Source organism: Pseudorasbora parva, chromosome 3 (genome assembly GCF_024679245.1).
Source record: "Pseudorasbora parva isolate DD20220531a chromosome 3, ASM2467924v1, whole genome shotgun sequence".
NCBI classification, from domain to species: domain Eukaryota; kingdom Metazoa; phylum Chordata; class Actinopteri; order Cypriniformes; family Gobionidae; genus Pseudorasbora; species Pseudorasbora parva.
In genome coordinates, this window is record NC_090174.1 from 3,440,850 (window position 1) to 3,453,232 (window position 12,383).

The 12,383-nt window shown below is 37.4% G+C and overlaps 1 protein-coding gene across 1 annotated transcript in view; it reads left to right on the plus strand.

The window, feature by feature from the left end:
* Positions 1 to 12,383, plus strand: part of LOC137070425 (astrotactin-2-like) — a 620,747-nt gene that overhangs the window by 450,491 nt on the left and 157,873 nt on the right. The window contains exons 12-13 of the mRNA XM_067437549.1: positions 3,674 to 3,840; positions 4,819 to 5,007. Of these exons, the coding sequence (XP_067293650.1) occupies positions 3,674 to 3,840; positions 4,819 to 5,007 (356 nt within the window). The remainder of the gene's footprint in view (positions 1 to 3,673; positions 3,841 to 4,818; positions 5,008 to 12,383) is intronic.

Consider the following 12,383-nt stretch of genomic DNA (forward strand, 5'->3'; position numbering starts at 1 on the left):
GTCTTACGGTTCACAGTCTCTGCCGGCTCTCGGGGACCGGCCCTGGCTGTGTGCAGAATGAAATATATGTCGTTCCGACCTCGGAGTGGCTTTGCCATACTGTGGTCTAATTCTACAAATATGAATTTTTCTGATGTGACGATCATATAAAGCATGCCTGGATTCGTTTTCATTGCAGAGGAGCAGATGAACTGGTCAAGAACTGCATGAATGAAAGAGCTGATTCTCTGTTGTCCCACATTTGGACCTGAAGTTGTATTCCTGTAACTGTTTGCATTTTGTTTGAAAAGCGCCTGGTGTGTTGCTGCCAGTTTTTACCACTCTAGTGTAAATTGTGTGTGTGTGTATGTATGTGTGTGTGTGTGTGTGTGTGTGTGTGTGTGTGTGTGTGTGTGTGTGTGTGTGTGTGTGTGTGTGTGTGTGTGTGTGTGTGTGTGTGTGTGTGTGTGTGTGTGTGTGTGTGTGTGTAGTAGTAGTAGTATTTATTGTAGGGCATTGTTGCTGATAATATAATATAATATAATATAATATAATATAATATAATATAATATAATATAATATAATATAATATAATATAATATAATATAATATAATATAATATAATATAATATAATATAATATAATATAATATAATAATAGTACAGCTATGTAGATTAGCAACATAAATAATAAATAACCATAAAGGCATAAGTAATATTAAAATATAATAATAATAATAATAATAATAATAATAATAATAATAATAATAATAATAATAATAATAATAATAATAATATTTCATATAATAAATACTATGCCATATACACTTAAAATAAGCTTAATTTGATAAATAAATAAATAAATAAATAAATAAATAAATAAATAAATAAATAAATAAATAAATAAATAAATAAATAAATAAATAAACTACTACTACTACTACTACTACTACTACTACTACTATTAAAAATAATAATAATAATAATAATAATAATAATAATAATAATAATAATAATAATAATAATAATAGTAACTTTACAACTGTTTTAAAAATCTTAATGGTCATAGACTTAATTTCCTTTATATAGTTTTCTTAATAGTACAATATTTCTAATTTTTATTTTTATTCACTGATTTATGTCCCCCTTTTTTTTTTTTTTTTTTGTGATTCGGGGGTGTAATTTTATTCATGAGATTCACCAGCTTTACACCGGAGCTGCACTACACATCCTCCCTTTCATGGTTTTTTTTTATCAACTCATGTTGGTCTGAAGCACTTCTAGAAAATAAATTACAAAGGAAACACTGCCCGACTACAATTGGCATTTCAGTGGATCGTATTTGTGCTTGCTACATATGTAAGTATATTCATATAAAACGTTTAGCCATTAATGCAGAGTTCAGAGCAGCACGCCTGTATAATCCTGTCCTTGTCATCAGATTGACTCCATCATATGTTATCTTTGAGCACATTCCCAGCTCCCGCAGGACAGATACGAGGTAAATATGTAATGAATGTGAAGTTTGTTGAGTGCTTATGGCCAATGTTGACTGACATCTTCTTCAAATATCTCATTCATTGACTATCTTTCTGTGCATCAGTGCCAAAAACACTCTCTCAATGAAGATTAATTCAGTTTGGGATCCCTCCAGAAAAGATTAAACATTGGGATTTAAATAAAGCAGAAAATGAGTGGAACTTTCCCTGTGACAGCCAGAGGACACACTCACAGTCATCTACAACGCAGTGCTTTAATGATCCCACACAGTTTGGGCACCATGCATGATACCTCAAATACAGAAACGTACAATTTTCAACGTGCCTAATTATACAGTACACAAAAACACTGAAGGAGGGACTGGAGCCACATCAAATGGATGTGCAGTAGTTCTGTTATTTAAAGGGTGTGGTATTAATATGAGCCTATAGGCCAGGGGTCCCCAGACTCAGTCCTGGAGGGCCGCCGTCCTGCAGAGTTTAGCTTCAACCCCAATCAAACACACCTGAAACAGCTGATCAATGTCTTACTAGCCCTGCGTCCCAATTCGCATACTATCCATACTAAATAGTATTTGAAAATATAATTAGTATGTCCCAAATCGTAGTATGTTGAAAAGAATATTCCAAAGATTCCCGGATGGTTTACTATTTCCGGTCCGGTAATCGATGGGCACTCTAACGGCTGATATTACCCACAACCCATTGCGAGTTGGACAAGGATTCAATTAGAACTACAAACGCGGATAAAAAGCTTAAAAAACTACAAACATGACAGATGAGCGAGTCCGACGGTTAAGTAGAGAAGTTTAGATAAAGGGGTTTGAGTGACCAACTATCAATATTTAACCTGACAAAAAGATATTTATTCAGTGTTGACCACATTATATTTCACCTGCAGCAGCATTGTGAACTTTTGTAATGACACGTTTGGCCATTCACTTTTAAAAGCATCGTTATATATAAACTGCAAACACATGAGGAGAGTCTCTGCATTAAAGACCCACACATGGCAGATCAACGAGCGGCTACATTTCTCTCCGATACGGCAGGAGATTAAACTGAATGTGGAGGATTTGAACTGTGACGAATCTGACGATGATTGACAGGTCAGTTTAAACGATAATGTGATGCACGTAACTAAGTGACAGAGTCCGTAAAAGAGGACGAAGTAGTATGTCCCGAAGCTTGCATACTTTTCTGCTACACACTCAAAAGTATACTTTTTCTTCAAAAAAAGAGTACATACTTTTAGGACGTAGTATAAGTATGCGAATTGGGACGCAGCATAAGACCTAAGACATTGATCAGCTGTTTCAGGTGTGTTTGATTAGGATTGGAGCTAGACTCTGCAGGACAGCGGCCCTCCAGGACCGAGTTTGGTCATATTTGGTCACTATAGGTAGTGCACACAGGGATGTGTCTAAACATTTTAGACACTTTTAAGACTTTTTAGAGACTGTTATATTGTTTTATAAGGTTTATACATAGTCTCCATGTGTTTAGGATAAATATTTCCATTACTGGAGCTACCAGTTTGCTACATCTCAAATAATTATTAAACAGCAAGCCTAAACTCTAACCTCCAGAAACGGCAGCACTCGTTTTCATTCACTCGCTGGACTACATTAGTGGAGTAATGTGAGGAATAGGGAATGAGGAAGGCTATTCAACAGTAATGAATTATCATCACCTGTGTCTTGTTGAGTTCCTCGTTTACCTCTGTATTTAACGCCCTCTGTTTCCTCACTTCCTGGTCGAGTATTGTTTTTACATTTGTTTGCAAAGCTGTCGCATTTGTTGCCTTCTCTGAATCTAGATCCTCGTCGCCTCTTGCTTTCCTGCCCCGCCGTGACACAGAGCATCCTCCACTTTTGCACATGCACATTTTCTTTAGAAAATCTGATCTAATTTGTCTCTCTTGCCTCTGAATATGTGGGCTGGTCAGTTCAGTTGTGTTTAATGGGTGTCTTACTGAGGCTGTGGTTCTTTTCCTGAATGCTATGGTGCTGCCTTGACAACCCTCATTACCACCTCTTCCTTCCTGAGAAACTGCTTTGTTCCTCGCATAATAACTCCCTACTGGGAATACCCGCTGTCTCAAGAGTTTGTATTGTTACCTGGTAACAGAAAGTTCAGAGCAGCACGCAGATGTTGATCTCTGTGTCCATCTCTCTCATCTCAATTCATTTGTAGTGCCCGGAAGGACTGAGGCCCATGAAGGATGGTTCGGGTTGCTATGACTACTCTCTGGGCACAGACTGTACGGACGGGTTCAACGGCGGCTGTGAGCAGTTGTGTCTTCAGCAGCTGGTTCCTCTTCCCGATGACCCGACTTCCAACAATGTGCTCATGTTCTGCGGGTGAGAAGATACAAGTGCATGCACATGAATCCAAGCACATACTATCCGTTCATGTGGAGAATGGTTTAATTAATGCTTTTATTCGCCAAGGATGCATTCATTTGATCAAAAGTGATCCAAGCACAAACACTAGGTTGTCACGTCTGACTCAGGATCTGTTTTACACAAAAACTACCCAAACACTGGGTTATTACGTCTGACCCAGTATCTGAGTTACACAAAACTACCCAAACACTGGGTTATTACGTCTGACCCAAGATCTGGGTTACACAAAACTACCCAAACACTGGGTTATTACGTCTGACCCAGTATCTGAGTTACACAAAACTACCCAAACACTGGGTTATTACGTCTGACCCAAGATCTGGGTTACACAAAAACTACCCAAACACTGGGTTATTACGTCTGACCCAGTATCTGAGTTACACAAAAACTACACAAACACTGGGTTATTACGTCTGACTCAGGATCTGTTTTACACAAAATTACCCAAACACTGGGTTATTACGTCTGACCCAGTATCTGAGTAACACAAATACTACCCAAACACTGGGTTATTACGTCTGACCCAGTATCTGAGTAACACAAATACTACCCAAACACTGGGTTATTACGTCTGACCCAGTATCTGAGTAACACAAAAACTACCCAAACACTGGGTTGTTACGTCTGACCCAGTATCTGAGTAACACAAAAACTACCCAAACACTGGGTTATTACGTCTGACCCAGTATCTGAGTTACACAAAAACTACCCAAACACTGAACCTTTTTTTTTTTAAAAGACCCCAAAATACCCAACCCAGGATTTGGTTAGAAAAATAACCAAATATGTTTTAGAGTGTATGTTCTGTTTAGTATAGTTATTTATTGGTGGAATGAACTCTCAACGCTGTGTGTGTGTGTGTGTGTGTGTGTGTGTGTGTGTGTGTGTGTGTGTGTGTGTGTGTGTGTGTGTGTGTGTGTGTGTGTGTTGCAGATGTGTGCAGGAATACAAGCTCGCAGCTGATGGCCGCTCTTGTCTTCTTCTGGCCGATCACTGTGAAGGACCCAAATGTGCAAGACAAGACTCACGCTTCAACGACACACTCTTCAGCGAGATGCTCCGTGGGTACAATAATAAAAGCCAACAGGTGATCCTGGGACAAGTCTTTCAGATGACCTTCAGGTGAGTTTATCTCTTTATAGCACACGCTTTATTTTTATCTTGTTGAGTGCAACTGCCAGGTTCTAGAAGGAAAGAGCATTTTCTCTAAACAGAAGTAGGTTTTTAAGTTACGAGACAGAAATATGGGTTTGTTTGTTATATGCCGTTTAGCAGAAGCCACACATTTATTCAACAGCGGTTTGCATCAAGTCTTGGTTACCATAAAAATGGAAATCATGGTAAAACACCTCAGCAGCCACCATGGATTCCCATGAAGCATTGCGAATGACATGAATCGAGTCAATATCCCTTCTGGAACAACATATATCATATGTAATATACACTCTATAAAATGCTGGGTTAAACAACCCAAGTTGGGTTAAAAATGGACAAACACAGATGTTGGGTTGTTTGAATGGGTCCATTTACTAGGGTTCAAACAACCCAATTTCTGGGTTTGTCCATTTTTAACCCAACTTGGGTTGTTTTTAACCCAGCATTTTTAGAGTGTATGCAACAAGAAAGTAAGCACTTTTACTTTCACAATCAGTTCTCACTAGTTATTGTACATACAAATGTTAGATATTTGTTTTTTGTTTTTCAGGTTTTTTAAAAGAATTGTCTTCTACTTGCCAAGGCTGTGTTTATTTGCTCAAAAAATGCAGTAAACACAGTAAGAGTGAAATGGTATTACAATTAATTTTCTATTTTGATATATCTTAAAATGTAATTTATTCCTGTGATCCAAGCTGAATATTTTTCTTTCAGGATTCTTTGATGGAACTTTTTGTAACATTATAAATGGTTTACTGTCACTTTTGATCCATTTAATGCATTCTTGCTGAATAAAAGTATCATTACTTAATTACTTACTTTATATTGGAGTTACCAGTGCATGCACACTCTCCAATTGGGTTTTATATTATACCGTAATATCTAATTAGATTATCATTCGAAATGCTTCATGGGATGCATGGTCCATTCCTGCATAAGAGCCAATAGGTCCAGTATTTCGACCTTCAAACACTTTTATGCTCAAAATCAAAGTTCATGAGCTGGTTGGTTTGGTGCTTTTTCCTGAAGAATTGCTGCCTATAGCCGTATTATGTGATGACTTCAAGAAGCATCAGTTATATTTTGTAGTCCTTTTTTGGTCTAAAGTGATTTTGTTCGGCAAACGCATTTCTCAGAAAGCCTTACATTTAAAGGGAATATTGTATAGCCTACACAGCTGCTTTCATGAGCACTTGCAGCTGTCACTCTCAGTTATGTTGGATGTGTGTTGCGGCCCAGCGGTTCTTCTGATGAACATGAAACACTCCATCTTTATTAACTCATCAGTGTTGTGTGTCAGTGCTAATCCCAACACCACACTACCACTGTCAAACCCCAGGAAAACCATTTCGCTGTTTGAAAAATAAAGACAGATGCTTCATGTGGAAAGACAGGTTGGCTGTTGTACACAACTGATCTCACCCACTGGCCTTTACTAACAATTATAATAGTGCTCTATAATGTGTAAAGGTTGTTATGATTATCATAGTATGGTTGCAGCAAGGACGAGTTTGCAACAGTAAAACTTAATTAACAATAACTTAGAGAGGGCTCAAGAAGCATAAACAGAACAACCACTTACGGACAAAGAACTAAACTAATAGGTCAATTAAAGTAACACAATAGGTTGGAAGGATAACAAACAACTATGAAACAAGGGGGCTACCATTTTCATTTACAAACATGTAACTTGACATGCATTTTGGCCATTCATTTACTTGACAAAACTGTTTTGGGGGCCTGAAAATTCAAACGGGTTTCAAAACGCACATTTTTGAAACTTGTAAACTTGACATAATGCACATGTGTATTACGTGTTCTATGTGTGTTCCTGGAATCTCTCTGTGTTTTTATCATTATTTGTGTTTTCTTTACTGTTTGGAAAGCAGTCTGGGCAACGGTAGTGGAATGAAATGTACTATATCAATAAAGAAAATTAATTAAAATGAACTAATGTTTTGAACATCAAAACTAAAAACCCAGATGCCGTCCGACTAAAGCTAAGTCTGTTGATGCTCAAAAACGGATGACCATCGGCAGAGAGAGAGAGAGAGAGAGAGAGAGAGAGAGAGAGAGAGAGAGAGAGAGAGAGAGAGAGAGAGAGAGAGAGAGAGAGAGAGAGAGAGAGAGAGAGAGAGAGAGAGAGAGAGAGAGAATTGATGTGCATTTAGATACAGCATTTTCCTTCAGGTCTGTCCTATGCTTGTATAATAAACAATCAGTTTGAATGTCCGCTGCGATATCTTGTCATTTTAATAATCCTTAAGGGGTTTCCCTGACAGCTAGTCAAAGCATTTGTCAGTTGCATCTTGTCTGTGTTCAAAAAACGTTCAATGTAAATGTCTTTGAGTGACTTACTCACAAAGACAGTCTTCGCCACCATCTAATGACATAATAATGTGACTGCTGGTGCTGTCACTGATCTGTAGAGAGCATTTACCGTATATATATATCAGTGGATGCTGTTCACGGTCAGGGACTATTTTTTTCCAGCGGAATGAAGGCTTTTAGAGATTTTACTTCATGTAAGTTTCACTAATGCATGTTTTTTGCTTTAATATTTGTAGTGTGTGGTTTTATAAAAGCACTAAGGTACACAGCACAGCCTCTCATACCGTATTGCTTATGGAACTTTGTTTCCGCCATGGAATAATTTTTTTAAGGGTTTATCTCACAGTTGTGATTTGGCAATTGTGAGTTGTTGTTGTTTTTTGTTTTTTCTTCTCAGAATTGTGTGACATAAACTTGCAATTGTTATAAAGTCAGAATTGTGAGCTGGCTTTTTTTTCTCAGAATTGCAGGTTTAAATTTTACTACAGTAAATGCTGACCAGTAGGGTTGAGCAGCGTGTTCATTGGCTACTGATACAGCAGGAACCAATCAGCTGTCCCCTACAAGAATGATGTGATTACAAGAGTTAAAGGACATATCAGCCTGCGCCATCTAGAGTTTCATGACAGAACTTTATATTAACGACAACCCTATATTGTTGAACCATGGTGCGACCATGTTTGTGACTTACTAGTTACTTTCTAAAATGATGCACCGTGTGGTGGTTTAGCAGCGAGTTATTTCGTTGTCAGGAAACACACCCCTGACTGTGATTTTTAGTTCTTATTGTTTCATGTATCAACTAGCTTGATTAATCGCCTGTTTAAACATATTTGAATCATAAAAAAATAAAAAAATAAAAAAAGTAAATTAGGATTTTAGTTTGTCTGGCTATCACCAGACCAAATTCAATCTTTTGAGATTGAATGTTAGTCTGTTGAGTCTGCTCTGTATGTTCTACTGCACAAGAGGCGTGATCAACGGGCATAGTTCAAATGACTCTGTATGCAATTGGATAGTCCTTCAACCAATTTAGACCACAAGAGGCGTGATCAACAGTCATCAATCCATTGCTTCTCTACCTGTCATCATGTTAAACCCACCAACAGGGCGCCAGGTGGATAAGCCAGTCTGTGATTGGTTCCCACAAATGTGTAAAAGAAGCAGGATAGAAATATGTACAGGTTTCCAGACTGAGCAACAGGGTAAAATCAAATCACCGGCAGATCAGGCTGGGTTTACCCAGTCTAGGTTTTAGTGTCACTTTGATGTACAGTCAAACCAAAGATTATTCAGACACCAGATATCATGTTTTACCAACGTGATCTCATGAAAATACATGAGTATTTTTACGTAAAGTGTGATTCTACTACACGTACATTTACTAACGTTTTCACACACAATAAAACGTACAATACTGACTTATTAACAGCACTAAAAGGTAAATTATCGACGTTAACGTGTAAGCAGCCACCGGCTCCCATAAATCGTGGCATTAATATTGTTTATTTTATATCCAATAGTCACATCAATACATGTTTTCAGTCTATTAAATGCATTTTACTAAGTTAATCAACCTAATATAAAATAACAGAAATATAAAATAACATTTTGCTCTCGTGACATCACTACAAACTCATTTCGGGTGACTATGTTAAAAGAAGACTGAATTTTAAAACCGTCAGATGAATAACATTCTTGCCAACCATTTTGTAGTATTTAGCTTGTTGTTTGCTGTGAGACATAAAAAGACATTTTCTCCTATTCAGCAACGGGCGATCACAACACCAAAACACAACATCAATTCACAAAACGCAACACTTTATTCGTTTGCTGTAATCCAAATCGTTAGAATCCATATGTTTGCGAGAAACAAATCTAAAATTGAGCCCGGTGATCTTCATCTCCATTAGTCTTCATCTCCTCTCAGTAGCGCGACGGTAAACATCAAATCTCGCGCTCGTAAATTCAAATTTAAAAAACGCGCCCTCATGAAGCGTTACGACATGATTTACGGCAGTGGCATCGAACGCTCATTGGCTCTCGCCTGCTTCGTCACAGATTTTTGACATGCCGTGTTTCAGTCGATTTGTATTTGAAATGGGAAACGCGCAACTTCACGGAGAGAAGCCGGATTAATATTTTCATTGATTAATAGCTAACATTCTGCTCTGTACCTCATACAAAACTATTAACGTTATATACCACCAGAGAGGACTGCGACTGCAACACATCTTCATTTGAACTACTTTTGGTACCGCTTTTGACATTTTTGCAATAAATAAATTATTGTGAGTACACTGGTCTGTCTGTTATGCTTTGATTTATAACAGTACGTTGTTTTAATAAATGCTAATGGGTAGGTTTAGGGGTAAGTGTAGGATTAGCCGTTCAAAATATTTTTTTTAATGCTATATTGTTACCAAAATCGTCATTTTCCAACGTTTTACCTTTTATTTTCTTTATATTCTGTATTAAATTGGTAGGTTTAGGTTTTGGGTAGTGTTAAGGGATCGTACATTAATCAATAAAATGGTCAAAGGGAAATTATATAGATATCTTTATGATATAACAAAACGAAAAAAAATGTTTTTACCAGAATAAAGTTTTGTATTCTCAAAAAAAAAAAGATTTCATGATGGATTCGTAAATATTTTACGTTTTTTAGCTGTAAAAATGTAATAATACTACGTTTAAATGTTGCAAATACGTCTATATTTTACATTTTAGCACTTCTCCAAACGTACTAAGACGTACGTTTAGTCTCTTTGAAAGTAACGTATTAATACCTACGTATTAAGGGTGAGACCAGGCTGGTTTTACTAGTGTGTGCTGGACACTATTGTTAATTTATGTATGTGAGGAGAGCAAAATAAAGTAAACTGTGACATATTATACCCAAACAATTCTTCAACAGCGGACTACCAGTAAAATGTATAAAATTGTGGGACCAAAATGATTCCGACACTTTGACCTGACCATGTTTTGCTTCAGTGTTTTTTCTTGAACTGCTAATGCGACCTTTGACACCACAGACTGAACAGAATGAAGCGCGGTTGGTCATTGGTCGACCTGAACTGGTATTATCTGATTGTTTTCTTAAATTTAACAACTGATTGGTTGATTGTAATCCATTACATCCCTTTCTATCAAAGTTATCTGACATTATCAAGATGAATTTGTTCTGACACAGTTTAACTCTGAGTTCTTGTCATATTTTATTTTCATTTTCTAAACTATAGCGAATAAATGGTGATAATGTGAGGAAATGTTGAAGGTGTCTGATTACATTTTGGTTTGCCTGTATTTAAATGTTAATTATCTGGGTTAATAAATAATTTAGTACAGGAAGTCGCTGAAACCAAAGCCTGCTGCATTTTAACATTTTCTAGGCCTGTGCTTTCATGCACTGAGTGGTTTGGTAAAGCTCAAAGATGAAGGGAAAATAGTGCACATATTTTCAGCAAGAACACAATCTTCTCCACATGCTGAAGGACAGCCGTGGATTACATTTTCAGAAAGCTGTGGTCTTCCTTTATTTTCTGTAGTGTTTTGGAGGCAACAAAAGAATGTGTGAGCCGAGCGCGATGACCAGAGGCTTATTTCACCATGCTCATTTTAATCTCCCACCTCTGTTTAAAAGCACACACTAAATGAGGACACGGCGTAGCTCACCTTGCCGCATGTCTCACACATCTCTGTTTTTAACAACACATTTGTATGAAAGCGTTGTGTTTGTTTTGTCATATTAAGCTTGCTCACTGGGTTTTGTGTGGCAGTTTTCTGAGTAAATATTTTTTTAGATTTGTATTTATTGAATTTTTTTTAATAATGTACAATGGCTTTAGTATATAATTGGCACATTTTTATTGATCAATTGATCAAAAACACATTATTAATTGATGTCTGCCTTTACATGCACATGATCTTTAATGCCATCCCATTCTTAGTCCATAGGGTTTAATATGGAGTTGGCCCACTATTTGCAGCGATAACTACGGTGGCCGGGAAGTGCAAAACATTACAGTGTGTGGTCATTGAAAATATACTCTGATATATTTTCCTCACAGAAAATGAGCCAAGGCCAATGAGTCTCAGTTTGAAAAAAGAATTAATCATATAATTTTTCTTTTGATAAAATATGAAAACGGGTCCAACAGACCCGAACACCATACAAGGGTAAAAGTGACGTTTTTCTTTCTCTATTATTGCACTAAATTACCCAGTGAAATAGACGGCTCTAATATTACACATGCACATGCAAATCAACTTTCTCCTGTCACAGCTGTATAATTTCTGTATGTCATGACTGACAAATGTCTTGTCCAATCAGCGGTCAGTATTCTATTCACCATGTCACTTCCGGTATGTGGTACATTCCCTTTCCGTTAAGAATTGGTAATTGTAAATTTGTTTTAGGACTGGTAAAAGTGTTTTGCGTCTTGTTCATTTGTTTTCTTAAATGTAAAATTGTCTTGAGCTTCGTAAAAGTGTTTCGCACTTTGTAATGTTGTTTTGCACTTCTCGGCCACCGTAGATAACAGCTTTAACTCTTTTGAGAAGGCTTTCCACAAGGTTTAGGAGTGTGTTTATTAGAATTTTTGACCTTTTTTTTTAGAAGCGCATTTGTGAGGTCAGACACCGATGTTGGCTCGCAATCTCCGCTCTAATTCATCCCAAAGGTGATCTATCGGGTTGAGGTCAGGACTCTCAAGTTCCTCCACACCAAACTCACTCATCCATGTCTTTATGAAACTGATGCTTTCTGCACTGGTGCACACGTTGGAACATGCTTTCACTGGAACTAAGGGGCCAAGCCCAACCCCTGAAAAACCACCCCACACCATAACCCCCTCCATCAAACTTTTCTCCTTTGGCACAATGCAGTCAGGCAGGTACCATTCCTAGACTCGTCCATGGGATTGCCAGACGGAGAAGTGTGATGTGTCACACCAGAGAACACGTCTCACTGCACTAGAGTCCAGTGGCGGCTGCTTTACTCCACTGCATCC